The sequence below is a fragment of the Heloderma suspectum genome, chromosome 4 (genome assembly GCF_057233095.1).
Source record: "Heloderma suspectum isolate Gila_16-S chromosome 4, 16-S_ref, whole genome shotgun sequence".
Taxonomy (NCBI): domain Eukaryota; kingdom Metazoa; phylum Chordata; class Lepidosauria; order Squamata; family Helodermatidae; genus Heloderma; species Heloderma suspectum.
The window spans coordinates 131,354,566-131,382,009 of NC_139461.1; the positions used below are offsets into that span (position 1 = coordinate 131,354,566).

At 45.3% G+C, this 27,444-nt stretch overlaps 1 protein-coding gene across 3 annotated transcripts in view; it reads right to left on the bottom strand.

Moving 5' to 3' along the window:
* The window catches only part of LOC146347396 (uncharacterized), a 74,961-nt gene that overhangs the window by 9,625 nt on the left and 37,892 nt on the right, over positions 1–27,444 (bottom strand). For 2 of the 3 annotated variants that reach the window (XR_014789874.1, XM_084848145.1), the window contains one exon: positions 1,844–2,065. Coding sequence is in view for 2 of the 3 variants with exons in the window: in XM_084848145.1 (XP_084704271.1) it covers positions 1,927–2,065 (139 nt within the window). In the remaining variant the exon portion in view is untranslated. The remainder of the gene's footprint in view (positions 1–1,843; positions 2,066–27,444) is intronic. The other variant, XM_084848143.1, reaches the window with a different exon arrangement.

A 27,444-nucleotide genomic window follows, 5' to 3' on the forward strand; every position in this document is an offset into this window, starting at 1 on the left:
AAAGCAGGCAAATCCCAAGGCAGACAGCACCAGGGTTCTGTCTAGAGGCATCCTTTGGCCAAAAGCAACAGTATCTTTGCCTGCCAAAGCTCCTCCCAGCTGCAAAAAAAGCAGCCTTCTTTCCACGTTCCTGGCTTTGTTCCAAGAACGCCCAAACTGTTTCTCTGAGCTCCCACCTAAATGGATGGAGGACTTTTGGCAGCTAGTAGCCTTCAGTCCTCAAAGCTGATTAAACAAAGCTCTTCTGCTGTTTAGCTCTATTACAAAAGCCTAGACCAGGAGTGGGGAACCCAAGGGCTGAACTGAATTTCAGAGAAGCTCTTGGAGGTGGAAGGCAAAGACAAGAGGGATAGGGCCAAAAATACTCGCCTATTTTAGTTTAAAACTCTTACTGCCGGTAACTAAGATTTAGGAGAGGTATTTGAACCTTTCAGAGGAGTGGAAAAAGCTACACAAAAGCCAGGAAATGATAGGTGAAAGGGGGTGGGGCCAAGGAAAAGAAGCATAACCATCTAGGAAACCTCAGAGGGCCGGACTGGGACCCCAGGAGGGCCAAATTTGGCCCCCAGATCTGAGGCTCTTCATCCCTGGCCTAGACCAACATGACACAATAAGTAGCATTCCCATTACTATTTCTTCTCATCCATCTTCCAGCAGCACATCTCGCCTTCTCCAGAGCAGTCAGAAGATGGGGGGTCTGCCCACTGCTCTGCTCCGAGGGAAATACAGCAAACACAACCAGAGCGGTGAGAGTTTGCTGCCATAAACAGCTTAATGTTGTTGCTGCTGCTTGGGGTGCTTGAAGAGCAGTGATGGCAGGCTGTCTTTTTGCCTGGAGCTGTCCTGCCTTGTCCACATTCAAGGGCCCATGTGGGGTACATGGTGGTTCAAGAGGGACTAACTCGGCCAGAGTCCACCATTACAGGATATCAAGTAGCCCCCAGCACCGGCTATTTGTGAAAGAAAAACCCTGCATGATGAACGTAATGTAAGGTTTAGGCCTGAGAGGGGCTTGAATATTACCAGTCATTTCCAATGTTTTCCTCCTCCAATTTTTTCCCCAGATGTTGGCATCAGTTTGTTTGTTTCATTTCTATACTGCCACAAAGCCAAAGCAATCTGGGCGGTTTGCAGCTCTGAATCATCTGGTCTCGTTTTTTCAGTGGAGCCGCTTAGGGACCAAAAGAAACATTCCTTGAAATCTGCACCTAGCACAAGCGTGGACAACCCATGGCCCCCAAGCAGTATATGCCCTCCCCCAACTGCCCCTGACACCCTGAAAAAAATAAAAAATGTTTTTGTTTTGTTTTTAATTTAGGGTGGAAATGTCATTGGCAGCAACACTTAGTGCCCAAAAGGTGAAACGTAGCTTGTTGGCAAGTTAAATTTAACCCTTTCAGGGCTGTATAGCAGCCATGAAGCCTTAAAAGGCTCTGGCCCTGCTCACGCCTTGCTGGCTTCAGAGGCCCATGAAGGAATGAGGCCCTCAACATATAAAGGTTTCCCAACCCCTAATTTAAAGATTGCTTTTTGGCATGGTTGTGTTTCAAGAACAAGATGTGTGTGGCGGGGGGGGGGGATTTCTGATCCCTATTGAATAGACATGGTCCCTCATTAAGAAGGTGACAAATCAATTGGACACTTGTCTGCCAGGGATGATTTAGATTTACAGTAGCCTGCCATAGGAGAAAGATGATTGGTTAACTTTAGTGCTGTGCCAAAAATTTCTCCCACATTTTTTTCGACCATTCTCATTCAATTTGATAGAAGAGAAATTGCTTCTGAAAAGAAATTCAAAGGAGGAGAAATTCTCATGGGTTGGGTTTGCGGTTCTTGGGCTTACCTTACTTATGAGGTGGCCATTGAGTTTAATTTACTTAATTTACTTAGGAGGTGGCTGAGGAGTGTGCATGAGTGTCCAGTCTGTCATTGTACAGTCACCTCTGTGGCAGCCTGTAGTCTCTTTGGCTTCCTGCACTTCAGTAAAGTCATCATGAGGAAGACATCACAAGGCAATTCCTCCCATGGGGCTTTTCTGTTCAGGAAGTCCAGGTGGCCCAGGAGGCTGCAAAGCAAGGGAAAGATGTGTAATAGAGAGCAAAAACACACAGCACCCTCAGCCACCTTGCAGTGATTAGGGAAGCTCAAAAATACCATCAAGAGGAATTCAAAATTCTGCCTCAGAAAAGTGGAAGCCTCAACACAGCTGATGCTGTTGCCACCTACAGAAGCAGTGCAACAAACCAAAAACCCTTAGGGAAAAAAGAAAGAAGCTGTGCTACAACCCCTGCCAATAGTGAACCCTATCTGTGAGAAACTGTTGGAGAATTTCTCCTCCCCAAGGAGAAATTCAATGAAATTATCTCCTCAATTTCTCTGCCTACAAATAGACTGGAGAATTTTGGGAGGTCACTTGTGCACAGCTCTAGCTGAGCTGGCAATGAAGGCCAGCTGATAACTTCCAAGTTTGAGTCAACAAGAACTGCAGCAGAACCACTGAAGTTCCCACTCTCTTCTGAATTGATCTAGTCCCTCTTTGAACCCTGATAAAATATATTTTCTCGTGTTTAATGCTAAGCCTCAGAGCCAAATGCGCAAACACAACAAGCTAATAAGGTCAAATGGATCTATTAGCCGACTGCACGCAGAGAGCGTGACGACAACCCTCTTGTCTTAATTATCGGTTTAAATTACAGCAAAAGGGCAGAGCTGACAAAGGGGGAAACGGTAAGAGTCTAAGCAGCTCCTTTCTGAAACCAATGAGAAAAGATCTCATCCTTCTTTCGAAACCCACCAGCGGGTCTATTACTTTTGCATAGCAACAAAATGAGTAATGATGGTGTTGTTAAGCTAATGAATGCACCAGCCATGCAATTTGCAGCTTCTCTGCTCATCTGGAGCACATAACAATTGCCACAGGTAAGTGGCCAAGGGGCAGGGTTCACACACCTGCCCACCCTCTGCCACCTATTCGACCACTACTGCTGTTCTATCTGCTCTTCAAAACCAGGTGCTGTGGAGTTTTGCTGTGTTTCCCTGATCAAGTCAATAATAAATCGCCTATCCTGAGGCATAATATTTCCTACCTAAATCATCAGTGGAAGACAACCAGGGAGCACAGTGCCTTGTGAAAGCTTGTCTACCTCTCAGCAGTTAAAAAAGCCAATAAACATCAAGGCTGGAAGGCAGAGAAATGCTAGAGCAGGGATGGGGAGCTTCTGGCCAGCAGTCCTCCAAGCCCAGCCTCTGGAGGAATCCCCAGCATTATCTCCAGTCTGCGGTTGGAGAAAACAGCAGGGATGCAGGCAGTAGTGGGGACAGCCAGCACTGGGGGTAGCTGCTCTTTCCATCACTGGCCATGTCTGTTCATACACTGTGCATCATCCCCATGGGGATGACATGCAATGCACGAAGCCAGTGACTTGTGCATACCGCACATTCCCCCACTAGGGAGGATGCAGCGTGGGCAAAACAGTGAAGCGTCCCTGGCCTAGAAGCTAGAGACTGCCTACCCCTAGCAGCCAGAAACCAGCAGTGTCACTGAGTGGCAGCCATTCCATCAGGCTGCGTAAACTGCTTCCATCCCAGCTGGTTATGATAAGAACTGTAACTTTAAAAACTGGTGCCTGAGCTTGCTTTTTTTTCCTCTTCCCTCTCCCTCCCTATTTCCTTCACTGTCATACCTTGATGGCCCAGTTACCACTGGGTTCCCAAACAACATGGGTGCATAACTGCACTGTCAGCTACTTGTGCAAAAGGAGTCCATGTGGCTCTTTTCGAGCATGCCAGGAAAATCCCTTATTATCTGTGGTACATGCATATGCATGTATTCCCTAGCATAGTTTAAATTGCCTGAACAAGGCATCTCTTCACACAAGCGCCTAACTGCTGAGTGGAACTATGCAATCTACGATCCCAGTGACACTGAGATAACATCTGGATCAAGGGAGGATAAGAGCCACAGCTGACATAGTACTGTGCTGACTATTTTGCTATGGTAGAAGGAGATAGACGCTATGGCAGGAAGGGATTGGAATTTGGAACACAGGGTGGGCAAACTTTGACCACCTGGAATACTCAAGCCTGGTATACTGCCATTGTCGATTAATGTAATAGAGTCACTTCAGTAATAATTAGGGATGCTGCAAATATCTGATTTTCTGCTCCAGATGCAAAATTTGCAGTGTGGCAGATTAGTCCCCACACAGGCAGTAGATTTAAGAATGTTATAAGCAGAACTCTGAAAAGGTGGGGATTGGCTGCAGAAGCTGTTGCAGATTAAGCCCATAGTGCATGTAATTTGTTTATTACTAGCATTTATTCCCAAACTTTCTCTAATAGATATTCAAGATGGCTAAGCAATAAATTCAATCTAAGAACAATGCAAAGTTCTTATAATCAAGTTTATAAATTTAATACAGAAGCCATGAAATCTCACATTGCCACTTAAGGAGTAGCATCTTAAAAGGCCAATTGAAAATAAATTGTGATTGAGACCAGCATTATACTAAAGGCTATGCTGCATGTTCACCTACTTTCATTGGGGGGGGGGGGTGGAACGTTCCCCATGCTCATCAGTCATTTTTGGTGCTGTTCATTGGTGCTGTTCCTTCACACCAGGCTTCTATCCTGCGACTGAGATTGCTCCTTCACTGAAGTTTGTGGGCTCTTTTTACATGATGCCAAGACCCTGCCGTGACCCTCCAGGGCGTCTCCTGCACTAATTGCCCTTTGTTCCATTTTTAAACTGATCGCAGATAATGAGCTATCAAATTACCCCGTTGTGTTCCGCTTGAGTTTCCTCCGTGAAGAGTTATAGCAGCAAGAAGAAGAGCGAGATCAGTGAAAGATAATGGAAGACTCAGATATGGGGAGAAGGAGTGAGGAAGGAAGTGCGTGTAAAGGGAGTCAGTTGTGATCCTGCGTTTAAAACGGAAGCAGAAAACCCCGTTTTAAATGCAGGATTTTAGGCTGGTGTAGAAACGCCCATTGTTTCATTGCCTGCTGCTTCAGCACTAATTTCCTCTTGCTTTCTCCTTCTTCAAGTGATCCCAGCAATCAGAGAACATGTAGCGAATGTGACGGTATCACAACTCTATGTAAGCAATCATATTTGGCTGCATGGTGACATCTCTGGGGAGGGGGAAACAAAGCCAACTAAGATTGTGGGCACTGCATGGCCCTGTATGGGTGAGCACTTACTCCATTTTGGAGGAAACACCTAAAATTGCCAAGGGAGTTTTACAGTTGCTGAAATGTTTGCGAAAAGCGCCCCCTCCCAACACACAGACACACACACACTCCTTTTGGCTCAGCCCTAGTTAAACTGCTTCCTGTATATCTGGAGGAGAAACATGATATATAATTCATCCATTATCTCAGAATATTTCCAGAAAACAAACAATATGGGCCAAGATAGTTTGACAACATAATTTGATAATCCTTCCCCAAAATCTCCCTCTGTATGATCCATATATTTGATAAAACTAAGAAATTCAGTGTAGATATTTTAATATTTGGATGTTTGCATCTTCTTCTTCCACGCATACTCAAAGCAAAACTATTTATATTTCGTACTTTTGCAGAATATGCATTTAAAAGCTAAGGTGTGAGCTATGTACCTGCTGGCTGGGGCATGCTGGTCACCTGTAGGCCTTGCTCAAAACACACATAGTATTGTGCCTTAAGCTAAAGTTCTTGCAGTGCCTGCTTGCAAGTCAGGTTTAGTAAAAAAAAAAAAAAAAAAAAGTCTTAGTATCAAAAGGAGCAGCTTTGTTTTGATCTAACAGCTCAGGGTAGGTTTTGGGGGTTTTGACCAGGCTTATTTTACTTTTTGTGTGTGTGCCTATCATTTCGCAATGAGTTTTCTTTGCTCTAGCAACCTTCGCTATTTCACAGTTTTAACTGTTATAACTTTGTTTAGGAAACCCCTACAACAGTGAAAACTGACCAAAACAAAGACAAAATTGGGAGATCAGATTTGAAAATACAGATCTCTCTCTCTCTCTCTCTCTCCCTCTCTCTCTCTCTCTCTCTCTCCCTCTCCCTCTCCCTCTCCCTCTCTCTCTCACACACACACACACACACACACACACACAGAGAGAGAGAGAGCGCACAAAACCTATGCCCTACTCAAAGGGGAGATAAAGGACTCCTTCACACGGAGCTTTTATCCTGCGATTGAGATGGCTCCTTCACAGATGTTTGTGGGCTCTTTACATGATGCCATGACCCTGCTGTGACCCTCCAGGGCCTCTCCTGCACTAAATGCCCTTTGTTCCATTTTTAAATAGATCGCAGTTAATGAGCTATCAAATTACCCCGTTGTGTTCCACTTCAGGTTCCTCCATGAAAAGAGTTAAAGCGGCAAGAAGAGGAGCGAGATCCATGAAAGATAATGGAAGACTCAGATACAGGGGAAAGGAAGGAGGAAGGGGAGGGGGGAAAGGAAGCGCATATAAAGGGAGTTAGCTGTGATTCTGCATTTAAAACGGAAGCAGAAAGCCCCATTTTAAAAGCAGGAGTTTAGCCTGGTGTAAAGATGCACTTTCTAGTTCTGACAGGAAGGCCTGGCGTGCTATGGTCCATGGGGTCACAAAGAGTCAGACACGACTTAACGACTGAACAACAACATACTACACATGTGTTTTATTCCATACCTTTTACAAGCAAAACTTTTCCTTACAATGGGTAACAACCTCTAGGTGCTCTTCTGTATATTCTTGTAAGCAAGACAACATGTTTTGAAACAAAACACAGGACTTTCTGCTGGGATACAATAACACTTTTCAGCACTTTTGGACTGCTAGACCCAGAAATGTCAAGTGTAATTTACATTTTTAAAACTTGATAAAAAGCAGGGCTTTCCAGTTCTTTCATAATAATGCATATTACTTATGGAACCATATGTATTCTCTCTGCTATTCAGGGAACAAGCAGCAGCAGCTCCCCAGCGCACCAGCTGGCTAATGTAGCAAAATAAAAGGTTTAAGAACATCAGAAGAGCCCTGCTGGATCAGACCAAGGGTCCATCTAGTCCAGCATTCTGTCCAGTGGCTGACCAGCTACCAACCAGGAACCCATGAGCAGGACACGAGCGTAACAGCACGCTCCTGCCGAAGTTCCCCAGCAACTGGTGCACACAGGCTCACCACTTCTAGTACTGGAGGTAGCACATAGCCATCAAGACCAGTAGCCAATGGTAGCCTTTTCCTCCAGGAATTTGTCCAACCCCCTTTTAAAGCCATCCAAATTGGTGGCCATCACTGCATCCTGTGGTAGCAAATTCCATAGTTTAACTATGTGCTGTGTGAAGACATACTTCTTTTGCTTTCATCCTGTTTATGCTGAGAGCCACAAAGGGGGGGGGGATGTGGGGATGGTAGGTCAGCACACATGAATCACTGACATTTCCTCTAAAGAAATCTTATGCAAAGCATAAGAAGCTACCTTCTACTGAGATGGTCCTAGATTGGTCCATCTACTTTGGTACTGTCTATCCCAGCCTTCCCGGTGCCTCCCAGATGTTTTGGATTTCAACTCCCATCAGTCCCAGCCAGCATGAGCAAGAATCCTGGGAGTTATCATGAACATCTGGCATGTGCTCTACGACTTTTCATATAGACCTTGTAAGACCAGGGCAGGCAACTTGTGCCCCCCCCAGATGTTTTGCCCTACAGATTCCATCAGCCCTGGACTTCATAGCCAATGATGAGAAATTATGGGAGTTGCTTCACCCAGTGCCAGCCTTACACATTTTTGCATCTGAACTGAATTTTTGAAATGTGAACTCCATGCTCCAGACTGGAGGGTGTTGGGTTTCTAAAATGGGGACAGATAGTGGAGGTGGGAAAGTGTCCCCTGCGGAATCCAGTACTTCTTATGGCTTCAAGGTAAGGCTGGCACTGATTTCACCACTACGCGCTGGTGCATGTAGCTGGTGATTTCAAATATACAGAAAGAGGTACAATGAGGCCAGCCACTACTTAAGAACAACATGCAGGGGATGACATCTTTAAAATGAGTACAAATAGATTCTGCTGCTTGGAAAGTGGCTGGGAGTATGATGCATGATGTGGTAGGGAAACCTGATAAACTCAATGTGCTGTAGAAAGTGCATGTGATTTGGTGCAAGCACTTCAGAGGAACATGCTCTTCTGATGTTCACATATGCTCAGAAATGGTATTCTAATTTTAGATCTTGCAAGTAGTGAGTACACAGGGCTACTGAAGCATGAACATTATTCCCAGAGGTACTCATGCCATAGTATGGAAGTTCCCAGAAACAGCATCAAGGCATCCATCCAAAGAATGCTTAGAAAAGGAAAAACAACAATCCTTGCTAGAGTATTTAAAAAGCAGAAGGCATGAGGCAAGAACTCTCCTAATCATTGACTGATTACAGTTGCATAAGGTTGCTACCTATTAACCCAGCAAATTATGGAGAATCCAGCCGTTCATTGCACTGAACAACAAAGGGACTTATTGTGAACATGGTGACTTTTGTACAGCATCTACATTTTTAGGTGCCTTTATGCTGGTAAAACCAAAGGTATCCAGAAATACTAAAGTATTAAATACAGAGAAAAACTTCCTTATCTGTCAATATCAAATCAAACTGACCAGAGTAAACATGATTTCTATTGTGATGTAGGTTGCACAAGGACAAGAGAGGGCATAATGATTTATTCAGTCCATTAAGATACTGAAAACAGCATCTGTAGTCAATATTTTATTATCATCATCCCTTCTCATACAGATTCTACCCATGCTTATTTAGCCAAAATCGCCAGTGCCCATTCACATGCAGGCAGTATCAGGAGATTCAAGGAAACCCCAAGATTCACATAAGTACAAAATATCTGCAGAAAAAACCAAGTGGAGGAATTCTGCAAACAGCCCCATGATAGCTTATTCACAGAGGGGCCTGGCTTGCATGATCACCACAACCTACCATGGCTTCTTTAAGCCATGGTGTGTTGCTGTGCATACCTGTCTTATCATGATGTGTGAACCCATGGGCTGTTGGGGGTTGTGGGTGGTTTGTTAACCATGGCAACAACCCACTCAGCACTGGGTTTGCATGTCACAAGCCACAGTGACTGCCCATCACATCTTAAATATTCACAATGGCCGTTGGCACATGCTGCAACACACCATGGCTTAAATAAGCCACAGTGGGTTGTGGCCATCGTGTGAAGCAGGCCAGAATATTGAGGGGGTAGGGGTGGGACTGACAACAGGGGGAGAGAATTGTCAGCCAGGCCCTATCTTTACAAGCTTTTAAGAAGGCTCTGAAAACATGCTACTTTACTCTGGCCTAAGGATGTACAAACCCCACGACTTCTGCTCCAGGGGAGGTCTGCAGCACAGAAATTCAGGCCATTTGGGGCCCTGTGGATTTCCCCAGAACAGCTCTCCTCCGTTCTAAACGGCACAATCAGCTAATGGCAGCCGCCATTAGCCAATCGCAGGAAAAATATGGCTGCACATTGTGTAGTTTATAGCATTTGCGGCTGTAAAACACTTCCTTCTGTGTAAACTGTGGCCATTCACGCACATGATGATGTAGCAACCTTGTTGTAGTTGGTTTGGTCACTAAGTGGAGAGTGTGCCTTGAGTTTCATGATGGAAGAAAGGTGGAAAATAAATACATTCCCCTGAGTACTTACGTCTTGATATAAATGTATAGCAGTCGAGAAACATTTCTTCAAGTTAAAAGGGGGGGCAGGGGAACATGAGCACCACACTGTTTGGGGAAATGATATAATGTAAACTTCAGCATATAGACACTGAACGTTATTAACACCTGTAATCTTAGCCTGAGTGAAAGAAGCTAGAAGCCATCTCCCTCCATGAAGGGTAACAAAGATATGATAAGCTTGGAGACCACGTTCTGTGAGGACAGGTTGAAGAAGCTGGCTATGCTTAGCCTAGAAAAGAGACAATTAAGAGATAATATGGTACCGTATAACACTCAGATGACAGAGCAAGGGCTTCTTCGCACAGAGCTTTTATCCTGCTATTGAGATTGGTTACTCACAGAAGTTTGCAGGCCCTTTAGATGACATCGCCAACCTCCAGGGCATCTCCCGCACTAAATGACCTTTAGGAAGTGTGTGTAAAGGGAGTCTGTCGTGATCCTGTCTTTAAAATGGACGCAGAAAGCCCCATTTTAAATACAGGATTTTAGGGTGGTGTAGAGACACTCCAGATGTGTTCTCTGCTGCTCCAGAGGGCAGGATCCAAACCAACAAGAAGGAGGATTACTACTATACATTAGGAAGAACATCCTGATAGTCTAAACAGCTTGATAGTGGAACAAGCTGCCTCAGACTGTGGTGGATTCCCCTTCATTAGAGATCATCAAGCAGAGGGTGCTGTAATAACAGATTTCCTTCACCGGCAGCGGGATGATGAACTGTGAAGTGCCTTCCAACCAGTGGAGGCTGGTGGCTCTGATGTCAGTGGGCAGTGAATCCAATCTGGGTTTCAGTCAGAACTATAAAGGCGCTATCTGAAGTGCTGAACCCTACCCCCAAAATAGGTTCAGTACCTCAGCTAGCTCCTTTAGAGATCTGATTGGTTCTGACTGAAACCCAAAGTGGATTCATAGCCCCACTGACATCAGTGTCACCAGCCTCCATTGCTGCCAGCTCTATGATTCTTAAGATGCACAAATTGGTTTATAAAGTCTTCTGGTGCCATTTTTGAACAGAGGAGTGGGAATGATGTTTTCCCTGAGGATTGTGGCCATTTGTAAAATTATCCTTTAGAAGTGGATTCATTTCTGATTTTACACATGTCTGGGCCAGGCTAGTGCTGCAGACAGCCCTGTCAATCCAGGCTGAGATAGTGTGCTGTTCTCTAGACCCAAGTCAGCGGTTGGGGGCTGAAGTACCCAAGATGTTGCTCTGTCACTCAGGGAGAGGGGGGTGCAGTACATCCCCACATATGCATACTCCACCCACTGGGGGATGGCCATCAGTGGTACTGTTGTCACTTTAATGGTGTCCTCAAATATAGCAATTTCCTCTACTCCATAGGAATGAACAGCAACCATTCCTTTCAACAGGAGAAAGTAAAAGAGTGCAGAGACACCACTAAAGGTGGGGCTAAACCTGCTTCTTTCCCCCTTGTGACTCCTGCTCCTTTCTACACAGCCCCACCTCTTCATCTGTAATGCCCCATGATAGGTTACATTTCCTGGTATCCCAGAGCATGACAGAATGTTGGGATAGCAAGTTGAAAGGTTGGAAACTGGCTGCTCTCTCCATATATCTAGACAATAACTTATACAATGCCAGTGTCCTGCTCTAGACTGGGTTCTGGCTCTTTTAAAAGCAAATACAAGGAGATATACAATAGAGAGTCAAGCACACAGGTTTCAGTCCAATGGCATTCAGGGTAAGGCAGGAGTGATCAAGGTAGCAGTCAAAGATTAGAGCACAGGCAAACAGGGGTCAGGATAAGGCAGGAGTGGTTGAGATAGCAGGCAGAGATCAAAACATAGTTAAGCGCCAGATACATTACACAGTCCAGAAGCAGGGTCAAAAACACAGTCCAAGGTTCAGTAGCACGGAGCAATAACCACAGGCAAAGCAGCAAACACTGGAGCTGGTAGAGGCATTGTTTCCAACAGCTCTCAAGTTACCAGTGAGAACAATATAGCCAGAGCTACTAGAGCCCCACCCAGTGCTCAGCTGCAACCCATTAGAAGCTTGTCAGATGTCCTCCTCACAAGGAGAGTTCAATTTACAAGTAGTCCTCTTCAGTAAGCAAACAGTCCCTTGCCTTGCCACCATCCTTTTGTGGATCTTAAGGCGCTGACGTTCTTGGGGACTAGGTGGTGGCTCAGTATCTCCCTCTGCCTCAGAAGTAGGGATGTCAGAGAATTTCGCCACGACTCTCAGGGAGGCCAAATGCCAGTGCATTCGGCCCCCCGAAATCGGTGGCGAAACGGTCTGCCGCCCCCCCGCGCCCCCCCCAGGACGGGACTTACCTTGGGCGAATCTCCCTGGTGGCGGTGGCTCCGGCAGCGGCGGCTGGTCTTCAAACCGGCTGCCGCCGCCGCCATTTCCAAGTTATAAAAAAAAAGTGATAGGCTACATAAATATTTACGCTAGATTTTTAAAAAACACCATGATAGGCTACGTAAATGTTTATGTAGCCTATCATGGCTGAGTTTTTTAAAAAAAAAACCACGCATACACAAATGGTGGCGCCCATGAGCGCCGCCATTTGCGTTCCTTATTTTGGCACATCTAGTCTACATAAACATTTACGTAGACTATGGCGAAAATAAGGGGAGCGCAAATAGCGTAGACACTACACTATTTGCGTTCCCCTTATTTTCGCCGTAGTCTACATAAATGTTTACGTAGACTAGACGTGCCAAAATAAGGAACGCAAATGGCAGTGCCCATGGGCGCCGCCATTTGCATACGCGCAGTTTTTTTTTTTAACTCAGCCATGATAGGCTACATAAACATTTACGTAGCCTATCATGGCTGACTGCAGGGACGCAAACGGCGGCGGCTACGGCCGCCACCATTTGCGTTCCCGGCCGGCCAGGATTCGCGGCGGGAGGGATGGGGCACCTCCCCCTGTCCAGAATTTCAGGGGGGAGGGACGGGGCGCCTCCCCCCCGGCCAGAATTTCGGGGGGAGGGATGGAGCGCCTCCCCTCCAGCCAGAATTTAGGGGGGAGGGACGGAGCACCTCCCCCCCACCGCGAATCAACTTTTGTTCAAGGTACGTGACTTTCGTACATCCCTACTCAGAAGCTGAGGTCTTTGCCTCTCTAGGAGTAGGGATGTAAGAAAGTCACTTACCTGGTCTTGCAGCTTACTTCGCGGTGGGGGGGAGGCAATTCGCTTCTCCCCCCGAAGTTCAGGCCGGGGGGGGAGGCTTCCTGCCTCACCCGGCCGAAATTCAGGCTGGGGGGAAGGCTTCCCGCCTCGCCCGGCCGAAATTCAGGCCGGGGAGAAGCGCCCCGTCTCCCCGCCGTGAACTTCAAAAGAAAAGTAAAAAAAAAAGCCCAGTGATAGGCTACGTAATGATTTACGTAGCCTATCACGGCTAGATCTGCAAAGTCACCTGTAATAGGCTACGTTAATCATCACGTAGCCTATCACGGGTGACTTTAAAAAAAAAAAAAAGCACGTACGCAAATGGCGGCCCCCATAGGGAGCTGCCATTCGCGTTCCTTATTTGGTCCCTGTAGTCTACGTAAAGATTTACGTCGACTACGGCGAAAATAAGGGCAACGCTATTGCCCCTGACGAAGACCTGCCGAACCGCCGCCGGGACCCGCCGCCGGGAGCGACATTCGTGAAAGGTAAGTCCCATCCTGGGGGGGGGCGGGGGGGCGGAGAATTTCTCCCCGAACAACCTTCGGAGGACCGAATGCGTTGGCACTCGGCCCCCCGAAGTTTCGGGGAGAAATTCTCCCCCATCCCTATCTAGGAGGCAGATTCAAAGAAGGTCCGAGAGGACCTTCTTCCAATAAGTCTGTTTAACACTGAGGTATATGATTGCATTGCAAAACTCCTCGGCATACTGGAAAATGTAATATTGCAATATTTCCCCACGGAATTGTAAAGCAATGATTTCTGGCATCTTTGAAATGAGATAAAGCAGCAACAGACACAACACAGGTTTTTCCAATTTAACTATCCAGCCCTCTTGTGACTTCCTTTTCTAGAAGTCTTTTTGTTAGGAAATAAGCCTAGGCTACATATTTCCATGACACATTTATTGTCAAAGACACACAACATTTGGAAAACCAACAATGCTGTAGTGCATGTTAAATAGGCAGCAAATTGAAAAGAACAAGCAAAAGAAATAAAGCAAGGAACGTCCATAATTTCCAACTGCTTACAAGGTGAAAATTCTGCAAAATAAACTCATCTGCAAAGTTACTTTACTTTCCACTGCTACCAAGTTAGTTTGTTTTAGACCATAAAGTCAAACCAAGGGCTAAGAAGAATGTGACCACATTCCTGCATCTGATCAGAAATATGGAGAAAGGTTGCAGTGGTAAGATTCTCCTAACCAGTTGGCAGGACATTACAAATGATCAGCTTACAAAGTGGATACGCGTACATAGTTGTAAATTGCCGCTTGTAATTGACTTGGTACTTACTTGGTAAATGAGTGTCTGTGTTCACCCAGAACGATGGCTCTTTCAGAGGGTGACTGGTAGGGATGTCAGAGAATTCCGCCACGGATCTCAGGGAGGCCGAATGCCAGCGCATTCGGCCCCCCGAAATCAGTGGCGGAACAGTCTGCCCCCCTGCCCCCCCCCCGGGATGAGACTTACCTGGGGCAGATCTTCATGGCGGCGGTTCAGCGGCGGCCAGTCGGAACACCGGCCGCCGCCACCGCCATTTCCAGTTAAAAAAAAAAAAAAAAAAGTGATAGGCTACGTAAAGATTTACGTAGCCTATCACGGCTAAGTTAAAAAAAAAATGTGATAGGCTACGTAAATGTTTACGTAGCCTATCACAGCTGACTTTAAAAAACAACAACAACAACAACAACGCCGCCATTTGCGTTCCTTATTTTGGCACGTCTTAGTCTATGTCAAGACTATGTAGCCTAAGACGGCAAAAATAAGGGGAACGCAAATAGCTATTTGCATTCCCCTTATTTTTGCCGTCTTAGTCTACGTAAATCTTGATGTAGACTAAGACGTGCCAAAATAAGGAACGCAGATGGCGGCGGATGTGGCCGCCGCCATTTGTGTATGCACGTTGTTGTTGTTGTTTTTAAGTCAGCCGTGATAGGCTACGTAAACATTTACGTAGCCTATCACGGCTGACTGCAGGGACGCAAACGGCGGCGGCTACGGGTGCCGCCATTTGTGTCCCTGCTAGCCAGCTGGCAGCTCCGCAGAATCCCTGTGGAGCACAGCCGGCCGGCCAGGATTCCGGGAGGGAGGAACGGAGCACCTCCCCCACCGTCCAGGATTCCGGGGGGAGGGACGGAGCACCTCCCCCCCCACCATCAACATAATCCGTGGAAGGTAAGTGCCTTTTGTACATCCCTAGTGACTGGCAATCCATGCCGAAATTTGAACGCCCAGGTGTCATGCTCAGCTAAGCAGACACTGCAGGTATCTTTTTAAAATCCCCATGTCTGTCCAAAGGATTCCCTCCTTCATTACAGAGAGGCTGACAGGGCGCCTATTTTTTGCCTTGCTTGCTAAAGCACAGGAAGATTCTTTTTTCCATGTTAGCTTTGTGTAGTGACAGCAGAACAGCAAATCTTTCGAAATCCAGATGTCTCTTTTCCCTCGTCTCCTGTGACTGGCAACTGTTAAGCACACAGCAGCAACAACCCTGAGGAAGAGATACACAACTCCAGCTTTGGTGGTTCCTGATTGGTGGCCTTGTCAGCTCCTGACTGGTGGCCTTGGCTCCCTCTATCAATTAATACTGAGCTGAGGGAGTTAAACACAGAATTGTGCTTCTGCATTCCTTTGTCTAGCATTTGGAACACCTTGCTAGTCCCTCGCATCTGGTGGCAAACAGGGTGCTAATATAATGTAAGTCTATGTAAAGGGTATTTGCGTTGCCCTTATTGCGTTGCTATTTGCGTTGCCCTTATTTTCGCTGTAGTCTACATAAATGTCTACGTAGACTACACGTGCCCAAATAAGGAATGCAAATGGCAGCGCCCATGGGCGCCGCCATTTGCGTACACGTTTTTTTTTTTTCCAGAGTTAGCCATGATAGGCTACGTAAGGATTTACGTAGCCTATCACGGTGTTTTTTGAAAATCTAGCCGTGATAGGCTACGTAAATCTTTATGTAGCCTATCACGTTTGTTGTTGTTGTTTTTTTTCACCTTGGAAATGGCGGCGGCGGCAGCCGGTCAGAAGACCGGCCGCTGCCGCCGAACTGCCGCCGAACCGCCGCCGAACCGCCGCCAAACCGCCACCGGGAACTGCCAGCGCCAGGGACATTCGACAAAGGTAAGTCCCATTCTGGGGGGGTGGGGGGGCGGACCGTTTCTGCACCAATTTCAGGGGGCTGAATGCGTTGGCATTCGGCCTCCCGGAGATTTGTGGAGAAATTCTCTGACATCCCTAGCCAGCATGCAGATTAGAAGGTTCATGGTTCAAGACTCAGTTCGTCCTGACATTTGTGAAATCCTTAATAGTGTTCACATAACCAGGGGTGGACAACTTGTGACTGTCCAGATGTTTTTGGCCTACAACTCCCATCATCCCTCACTATTGGCTATGCTGGCTAGGGCTGATGGGAATTGTAGGCCAAAACGTCTGCAGGGACACAGGTTACCCGCCCCTGACATAAACACACTCCACACTATGAGAAGGGCAGCATTTTTAGGCCAATTCATGTAGTTGCCTATGGAGTCTGTGCAATCAGCTGGAGCTGGTCTTGTATGGAATCTACGGTGGACCAAACCAGCCCTGAGTGAAAACATTATGCCAAGGGTCCTGGGAGAAACCCTCCAACTTCTAGAACAATCCAAGAGTGCCCCACCCAACCTTCCTTCTGGTTCATCATTGTTGTTGTTGTTGTTGTTCAGTCGTTCAGTCGTGTCCGACTCTTCATGACCCCATGGACCATAGCATGCCATGCACCCCTTCTAATGAGACCCCTTTTCCTGCCCTCACTATCCACAGTCTCTTGCTCAAGCCAACTCCTGCCACACCAAGACTGACAGTGCAATCCTACACATCTCTGCTCAGAAGTACAGCCCATTAAGCTCAATAGGACTTACTCCCAGGTAGGGATGGCAGAGAATTCTGCCACAGACCCCAGTGAGGCCGGATTCTATGGAACTTAGACTTACCTCCGCCTCCCTGTGGAATCCTCTTCGGACGGATCCTCCAGCTCCAGAGAGCCAGTAATACAGCCGCCATGCCATATCTCTGGCTGAAGGGGACTGACTGCAGATGCAAATGGCATCCAGTACGCCATTTGTGGCTGTAAAGATCTTAGTTTAAGGTAAATGCAGCCATAAATGGCTGTATTTAGCTTAAAGTAAGACATTTATGGCCGCAAATAGCAAATATTTGCATAGCCTACCACGTGAAAAAAAAGCAGGGATGCAAATGGCGTCCAGTATGCCATTTGCGGCCGTAAAGGTCTTAGTTTAAGCTAAATGCAGCCATGGCTTTTACTGGATGCCATTTGCATCCGCAGTCAATACCCCTCAGCCAGCAATACGGCATGACGGCCGTATCGCTGGCACTTTGGAGGTGGCCGGCAGCTCCATGGAATTGCCGCGGAGCGGAGCCAGCTGGCCAGGATTCCAGGGGGAGGAATGGATCACCTCCCCTCCCCCGGCAGGCGGATTCCCCCTGGAGCAGCAGGTAGCATCCCTAATGGAAACTAGGCTGATTGTTGAATTTTGTTAAAAGAAAGTGTCTATTTTGTTCATCAGACTTCACAATAATACCCAATTAGAACCCAATAGAACCCAATTACTTCTGGCTGTAAAGAGAAAAAAAAGTATGCTGCAATTTTTAATTAGCAAGATGAATATACATCAGCAACAGTAATTTAAATGTACTCTACAAAAAAATCTACTCTACACAAATATTTTATTAAATTTAAATATCCTGCTATATTTTTAATCTTATTTTTTATGTTACTTCTATTTTGCTTGAGATCAAAGACTCTATATTCAACTGCTTATTTTTATATTAAAACATAAGGGAAATTGGGGGTTTTGTTGCCAATTCATGTTTTAGATTTAGGTATTCTTCTATTACAAGAATCAGAGTGTGCTTTTTACTTGACTAATATTTTTTCCCAAGGTAATTAAACATTTCATTAGATGGTATACCAATAAAGGTTTCCTCTAGAGTGAAAGCAAGATGAGAAAATAAAAGGTTTAATTGTCCTCTATAGCATAGAGAATTATTAATGAGGCTTGTTGTTGTTTTTTAATCAGTGATCATACAAAAAATATTGTTCAGTATTGATATTTGTTCATGATCCTATCAGGTATTCAGGAATTAGGTGTTCGGTCTTCTCAGACCCATTCTACAGATAACAAATAAGATGGTAGAATTCTGAACTATAGAACTACAGACAGCAGATCATTTTTTTTAAGGTTAGAGAGCCAGTGTGGTGTAGTGGCTGGAGTACTGGACTGGGAATCGGGAGATCCAGGTTCTAGTCCCCACTCAGCCATGGAAGCCGACTGGGTGACTTTGGGCCAGTCACAGACTCTCAGCCCAACCCACCTCACAAGGTTGTTGTTGTGAGGCTAAAATGGAGAGGAGGAGGATACGTACACCGCCTTGGGTTCCTTAAGGAGGAAAAAAGGTGGGATATAAATGAAATAAATAAATAAAGTTAGGCCCCTGTCCCTGTAAAAAAGAAAAAAAAATCCCTGCAAGGAGTAAACTAGCACATCATGGTGAAGGTTGTACTGAAACTCGCTCTGATATGCTACATCAGGGGTGGGCAACTTTTAACTCTCCAGATGTTTTGGCCTACAACTCCCATCATCCCTTACCTTTGGCTATGCTGGCTCAGGCTGATGGGAACTGTAGACCAAATCATCTGGAGGGACACAAGTTGCCCACCCCTGTCTTACATGAAGAGTTATGGGGTTTTGTTTTTACTTGAGGAAGTGCTTAAAAGATCACACACACATACACACACACACACACACCCCAGCAGTCTGAAGTGGTACTGTCAAGAATTCTACTACATCAGTCTACCACCTCGTGTCTGAATTGGCTCTGTGGCCTCAGACTGGTGTATTGAGAATGTCAATGTAATGCTCTACCCATTTTTAACAGGGGATGTATTTGGGTTTGCATGACAGTGGGAAGGCTAGCAATATCCACTCCACCCACTGACACATTGCCACCTGAGGTGACACACAGGCAAAGGCTCTTTAATATAGGATGGTAGGCATGTCCTCTTGACAGTGCCACACTTGCCTGGCGTCCGATATGAAGCAACCCAAGAGAGGACATTTCCCATACAGCCGCCCAGACTGTGGAACTCCCTCCCAGCTCATAAATGGGTGACACCAAGTCTTACAAGCTTTCAGCGCCAGCTAAAGACCTATTTCTTTACCTAGGCTTTTGATTAAATTTACATCTCTTTTCTTTTGCTGCCTCATATAAACTTTTATTTATCCGTTACTGTTCTCTCCTGTTTGATTCTGGTTTTTTGGTCGCTGTTGTATTAATTAGCTGTGTTCTATGGCTTGTACCCTGCTTTGGGATTATTTTATAATGAAAAGCAGGCAGGAAATTTCTTAAATAAATAAATGGCACAATCCTATGCATGTTTAGACAGAAGAAAGCATAGCTGGCTGGGGAATGCTGGGAGTTGTAGGACTTTCTTCTGTCTAAACATACATAGGATTGTGCCCAAAATAAATAAAACAATAATGCCTTCCTCTCCTGATTAATCCCCTTTTCATATGTTCATTCATGCAAAAAGACTGCATGCTGGGGGGGGGGAGGCATTGCAGCAGCAGGCTCCACCCCCCAATCTGCACATTCATTAGATTAGAAGGTATGTTGGGAGTCCTTGGCACATACAGCTGTAAATGTGGAGGAGAGCCCTCCAGATGTTCTATGCAGGGGTGTCAAATCTTTTTCAGCCCAAGCGCCAAATTCCATTTCAGAGAAGCTCTCAAGGGCCACATTCCAGTGGTGGGTGGGGCCTATGGCAAAAGAGGCAGGGCCAAAAATATCAGCATACTTTAGCTGAAAGCTCTTCCTGCCAGTCAAGTAAGCCTTAGGAGAGGCACTTCGACCTTTTAGAATGGGAAAAGGACGGCGGGAAACTGACAAACCATTGGCAGTTAGGGGAAAGGGGGTGGGGCCAGGCAAAAGGGGTGTTCATGCGAAGAAGCAGCTGAGATGCAAAGAGAAAAGGACTCCAGCCTTTTTCAGGTGTTCATTTGTGGTGTGTGTGGGGGGGGGGAGAGAGAGATGCTGTGCTCCCCAACAGGGATGGGTGCATCACTCTCTTTTGGGAGTCCATGTGTTCATTCATGTTTTCCATGTCTTCATTCATAGGTCTGTTCTGTCCAGGGTTGATTTAACTCAAATTCATTTAAATCATGATTTAAATCACTGCGCTTTTAATTATTTAAATCCTAGTTGAAATCACTAGTGAGGAAGATTCTATGTCATCATGATTTTTAGTAGAAGTACATTATGGTTTAATATAACCTTAATACGTATTCAGATATGTAGGTTTCATTAGAAGGTAGGTGCACCGTGGAGGATTCATGCAGCAGACGTTTCCTCAGGAGTCAGGACTGCATGAATATGGTATGTTCACTTTTGGTTTCACTTTCTATTACCCTACCCTACCCCTCGCATTTATATCCAGATTCCTCCTCCTCACTCAGATCTACTCCATCTCCCCAAATTCTCTATTCATTGACCTTCTCTGTCTTTGCACTTAGAGAGAGGCATGGCCTTGAGAGGGAGGGAGGGAGGGAGGGAGGGAGGGAGGGAGGGAGAGAGAGAGAGAGAGAGAGAACACGCACTTCTGTACACCAGCTGAAGTGCAGAATAGGACTGACCAGGTTATCTCCCATCTCCATAAACTCCTGTTAATATATTCATAAGTAGAAGTTGTATAATTAGTACTCATTATGATATCTTTGACCTAATTGATTTCAGAAAATTTCAAAATCTGATTTTTTAAAAATTCCAATTTAATTTTTTAATCTGATTTTTAAAAAAAAAAAAAATAAAAACATTGATTTTTATCAATGCTGGTTCCGTCCCATTTCTGCATTAATTTTTTAAAATCCAAATGAACAATTGTATTTAAATATATATATATATATATATATATATATAAATACATATTTTTGAACACATATTCTCTCTAAATCCTTTTATTAGGCTCTACACAGTCATTTTAGACTGAAAGCAACCTTGATCCTTTGAGAATTCCAGATGGTTGATCCAAATTTAGATGTTTTGGACCTTTTTGTTAAAGGACTATCCTGTGCTACTATACTTTAATAACACCATCATGCAGTGCTTGATTGATTTTTTATTCAGGAGATTCATGTCCCAAATTCTTTTCACTACACCTTTAGAGTTCTGACTGAAACCCAGAGTGGATTTTCAGCCCCACTGACATCAGAGTCACCAGCCTCCATTGCTTCCAGCTCTATGATTCTTCTGAATTTTCCTGAATTTTTGCCTACTTACACAGGCTGCAGTGAAATGATGTGAGGCAAAGATGTTATTCATGCATTCTCCTTGTATAAAACCTATGCACGGAGAAGGGTAAAGCAGGACCGCACTGGTGGCCTCATTCCTGCTACACTGCATGGCACTGGCCATGCCTCCTAGATGTCCATACACTGATGTGCTCACCTGCATGAGGAGGGACAAGTCACCACTACATATTACCACAATGACATGTGACTCAGCTCAACACAATACGAGTGCTAGACAACGTGGAATTGGCATCTGTGTGGTGATTTACTTCCTCCATGGCTTTAGCGTGTAGCACTAGCCATCACTTAATTCTGTCACAACTCTCTTGACACACAGAATTCCACAAAGACGTGCAAGCTTTTGAATTCTCCAGAACTCTTCATCAGGCTAGGTGCTACAAAACTGATAAAGAGTTCTGGGGAACTTGAAAGCTTGCACATGTTTTGTGGAATTTTGGTTGGTCCTTTTCTTCATAGATCAGCATGGCTATCTTTGTTTTTTGTTTTGATTCTACTTATAGAGTTTTCATGGCAGCATTACCACTTCTGGCAGACAGCTCATAATGGCATGAAAACTCTCTGGGCCATGCAGCTGAATAATGCAATGGCCACTGCTACATGTTATGGCCACACTGGTCTCTGGGAGATGTTGTTTACATCATGTGCTGCAGACACAATCCTAAGCATTCTTACCTGTAAGTGAGTCACACTGAACTCAGTGGGACCTACTTCTGAGTATACATGTTTAGGGCCAAGCTCTTAAACGGCAATATTATTGCTTAAATGGTTTGTGGATAAAGATTAATGTATTTGTAATGTATTAATGTATTAAAGATTAATGTATTTGAAGGCCTTCCCCTTTTCTGATCCATCCAACCTCATTTGATTTGTAAGTTAAAGACAGTGCACAACCATTCAGTATAATGAACCAGCTGCCAGTTCCACTGGAGTAGGAGATTAAAAACATCCCTGCTTTCCATGTATTAGCAGCAGGTTGCTCTTAATGGTTCTTTATAAACAAGCAGAACTATTCCCCACAGAGAATACAATTAACGGTTAGCATCTCCTAACAGTTGCTACAGCAAGCTTGTCAAATTCTACAGGGCTGCTTTGGATGTGAATTGATCTTTGTAAAGCATTTTGCTTGTCAAGCATTCACTATAAAGTGTTAAATATAACACTGGAGTGAGAGCTCTTTGTTATGGCTGATAAGCTTCCATTTGAACCAGGGCTCATCCCCCAAATGAATTTATGAGCATGTGAGCAATAACTAAGAAGATGTTAACCCGGTTCGCATGATCAATTTGAGCCACAGTGGCTTAAACACACCACTGTGGCTTGTGGCATGGGCACCCGTTCCATAACTTGAACCCCCGCTTGTAGGTTCTCATGCCGTCCAAACCTGGCAAGGATGGGTTGTTGGCATGGTTAACAAACCACCCAGAACCCATGGGCTGTTTTAGGGTTGTAGGTTTGTTAACCACACCAGCAATCCACCCTTGCTGGGTGTGGACAACATGAGAACCTATGAGCAGGGCTTGGGTTATGGAATGGGCACCCACAGGCAGCTGGCACTTGCTGTAAGCCACAGTGGCTTATTTAAGCCACCATGGCTCAAACTAATCATGCAAACCTGGCTATTGCCTTTAAGTATATATAGACTACCTCTCCCTCACTGCTGAATAACCATAACCAGCTTCCATACCACTAGGACTGGCGATAAAGGCATCCAGACAGAGGATGTTCCCTGAAAATAAGTCTTACACTGAGTCAGCATTGTCCATGGTCAGGGATGATGGGATCTAGAGTCCAGCAAAATCTGGAGGGTTGCCCACCCCTGTTCTAGAATTACTGGTTTCAAGATCTCAGTGGGTAGATACCAAGGATGATTTGACTACACATTACCACACATCTGTATCTCATACACGTTAACTTGGTAGGGTGATACAGATGAACAAGTTGCCCCAGAGTAAGAGTTCACCCCCTGGTAGTTTAATCATCAGTATAGACTCATTCTTAAATGTCAGACTTAAGTACATTTAATTATCCCACTAAAATAAATACTGTAAGTAAGTGAGTGAGTAAATAAAATAAATGGCTCTTGGTTCCAAGTTACGCACTGATGGATTAGCCTAGGTGACTATAGATGACCATTCAACCCCATGGTAACCTCTCATGATGGGAATGTATGAAAAGCTAGTCTCCACCTGCATGGTTGTGGAAAATTTTGCCACACGTCCAAGCCCTATTCAGGGAAGATGGGGCCTGGTAAAATCCTCCTGACCATGTGAGCAGGTCTTATGGGTGATCTGCTACCCAGGTGGGACTGTACAACCACAGTAATTGGTTATCTGTCTTTGCCTGGTGAATCTATGTGATCAAGTTTTACAGAGTGACATCATGAGATGGCATAACCTGGTTGACTCTTCTGTATTTAAATGGCATTTTCATTTGTATAAATGATATGCACCCAGTGCTGAAAGTGAGCGAACAACCACATGGATTTTACTGTTAAACAATAACACTACTTTTCCATGTGGCCACTCCTCAATTTCACTACAGAAGAGGGACACACCTAATCACAAGGGAAAAACTGGAGTGCAAAATGCCTTGCAGTTGTTATAGCAAAACGGATCTCATCAGATCAATTGTGTATCATGCACATTCAGTAACTATGGAACAAAGGACAATACTAGGGTGGTAATAAAATGTGCTCCATTTGGTTTGGGTTTCAACAATGTCCAACATAGCATTCATGCAAACTTGCATGTGTGAATGGACCATCAGAGTTTCAACATCACACAGAGAAGTTTCATATCTCCTTGGAAACAATGCTTATGTAATTTGAGATATTTCTATTCTGTCTTTCTGAAACCAACCAAGATGGTGTACAAAAACATTCAAAAAACAAAATAGTAATCAGATGAAAATGGAGTAAAACACTACAAACAACATTAAAAACCATAACAACAATTTAAAAAGCAAAATTTAAAAAATGTATCTTCACCCTTTCCCTGAAAGCAGAGAGAGTGGAGACAAGTCGAAGCATCAAAGGGGGTGTTCCAGAGTTTGGGAGTGACACAGGAGAAGCAGGTAAGAGCTCACTATCAAGCCTACCCTGTGGTGGTGAGGGTGGCAAAGAGGGTGGCAAAGTTCTTTTCCACCAGCATTGCATGTTCTCAGTGTCCTCCAGCGGAGCTTCTCCTAGTGGTTCGCAGCCTGTTACATTCTGGGCCAGGGAGAGAGACCGTGGAACCCTCAGTTGCACGCTGTGACGAGTTTGCACGGCACTTTGAAGATAACGTCGCTCAGATTTGTCATGAATTGGACACCATGATTAATGCAGTTCCACTGGTAGAGGTGTTCAGAGCCCTGTCTGGTCCAGTTTTATTGGATGAGTTTCAGTTATTGAGGCCTGAGGATGCAGACAAGGTGCTTGGCCAAGTCTGATCGACCACTTGTGTGCTTGACACTTGCCCTTCATGGCTTATTAAATCAAACAAGGAGGTAGGGATGTCAGAGAATTCCACCAAGGATCTCGGTGAGGCTGAATGCCAGTGGATTCGGCCCCCTGAACTCCGTGGTGGAACGGCCTGCCACCCCCCCACCCCCCCGCGGATCCCCCCTGGGACGAGACTCACCTGGGGCAGATCTTCTGGGCGGCGGCAGCTCCAGCGGCGGCTGTGGCGGCAGATGGTCCTCTGACCGGCTGCCGCCGCCGCCATTTCCAGGCTCGTGTAAAAAAAAAAAAAAAAGACATGATAGGCTATGTAAAGATTTACGTAGCCTATCATGGCTAGGTTAAAAAAAAAAAAAGATGTGATAGGCTACGTAAATCTTTACGTAGCCTATCATGGTTGGGTGGGTTTAAAAAAAAAACGCGTACATAAATGGTGGCAGCTACAGGAACGCCATTTGCGTTCCTTGTTTTTACCATCTTAATCTACGTAAATATTTACATAGACTATGATGATGAAAATAAAGGGGAAGGCAAATAGCGTAGCAGGCGCTATTTGCATCCCCTTTATTTTCGCCATCATAGTCTACGTAAATATTTACGTAGATTAAGACAGCCAAAAAGAAGGAACGCAAATGGCGGCAGCCGTAGCCACCGCCATTTGCATACGCAGTTTGTTTTTTGTTTTTTACCCAGAGCCCTCCTCGGCCAGAAATCCGGCTGCGGACGGCTCTGGCCGGGCCGGGCCGGGCCGGGCCTGGCCGGCTGCTCTGCGGAGCTGCCGTGGAGTACAGCTGGCCACTCGAGGATTCCGGGGGGAGGAACGGAGCACCTCCCCCCCAGCCAGGATTCCGGAGGGAGGGACGGAACGCCTCCCCCCCACCACCATCAACATAATCCGCGAAAGGTAAGTCACTTTTGTACATCCCTACAAGGAGGGGAAGTCCAGCTGGGTCCAGGAGGTTGTTAATTCCTCCTTGAGAGAGGGAGAGGTGCCAGCCGCTTTAAAAGAGGCGGTGATCAGACCACTCTGAAAAAGCCTAACCTGGACCCGGAGGATGTTAACAATTTTTTTAATATATTTTTATTTATTTTATCTTTATAAATGAAATAAACAATACCAAAATTACCAACAACCTGATCAATACAATTTCCCAACAATACAATATTCTGATGTTGTTCAGTCGTTCAGTCGTGTCCAACACTTCGTGACCCCATGGCCTTCCTGTCCTGCACTCTCTCCCGGAGTGTGCTCAAGTCCATATTCATTGCATCGGTGATACTATCTAGCCATCTCATCCTCTGCCGTCCCCTTCTCCCTTTGCCTTCAATCTTTCCCAGCATCAGAGTCTTTTCCAGGGAGTTTTCTCTTTGCATTAGGTGGCCAAAATATTTGAGCTGCAGCTTCAGTATCTGTCCTTCCAAAGAGCAGTCAGGGTTGATTTCCTTTAGGATTCACTCCTTGCAGTCCAGGGGACTCGTAAGAGTCTTCTCCAGCACCACAGTTCGAAAGCATCGAATCTTCGGCGCTCAGCCTTCCTTATAGTCCAGCTCTCACAGCCATACATTACTACTGGGAAAACCATAGCTTTGATTAGATGGACCTTTGTTGGCAAGGTGATGTCTCTGCTTCTTACTATGCTGTCTAGGCTTGCCATAGCTTTCCTCGCAAGGAGCAAGCGTCTTTTAATTTCATGGCTACAGTCACCGTCTGCGGTGATCTTGGAGTCCAAGAAAATAAAATCTGTCACTGCTTCCATTTCTTCCCCTTCTATATGCCAGGAAGTGATGGGGCCAGATGCCATGATCTTCGTTTTTTTAATGTTGAGTTCCAGACCAGCTTTTGCACTCTCCACTTTCACCCTCAACAAGAGGCTCTTTAGATCCTCTTCACTTTCTGCCATTAGGATGGTATCATCTGCGTTGCTGAGGTTGTTGATAATTCTCCCGGCAATCTTAATTCCGACCTGTGATTCATCCAACCCGGCGTTTCTCATGATGTACTCTGCATATAAATTAAATAAGCAGGGCAACAATATACAGCTTTGTCGTACTCCTTTCCCAATTTTGAACCAATCGGTTGTTCCATGTCCGGTTCTTACTGTTGCTTCTTGACACTCATACAGGTTTCTCAGGAGACAGGTAAGGTGGTCTGGTACTCCCATCACTTGAAGAATTTGCCACAGTTTGTTGTGATCCACACAATCAAAGGCTTTAGCGTAGTCAATGAAGCAGAAATAGATTTTTTTTGGAATTCTCTTGCTTTATCCATGATCCAGCGAATGTTGGCGATTTGATCTCTAGTTCCTCTGCCTCTTCGAAACCCAGCTTGTACTTCCAGTAGTTCTTGGTTCACATACTGCTGAAGCCTAGCTTGTAGGATTTTGAGCATAATCTTGCTGGCATGTGAAATGAGCGCAATTGTACGGTAGTTTGAACACTCTTTGGCATTGCCCTTCTTTGGAATTGGAATGTAAACTGACCTTTTCCAGTCTTGTGGCCATCGTTGAGTGTTCCAAATTTGTCAGCATATTGAGTGCAGCATTTTAACAGCATCATCTTTTAGGATCTTAAATAGCTCAGCTGGAATACTGTCATCTCCGCTAGCTTTGTTGTTAGTAATGCTTCCTAAGGCCCATTTGACTTCACTCTCAAGGATGTCCGGCTCAAGTTCAGTGAGTGCACTATCATGGCTGTCAGGGACATTTAGATCTTTCCTGTATCGTTCTTCTGTGTATTCTTTCCACCTCTTCTTAATCTCATCTGCTTCTGTTAGGTCCCTGCCTT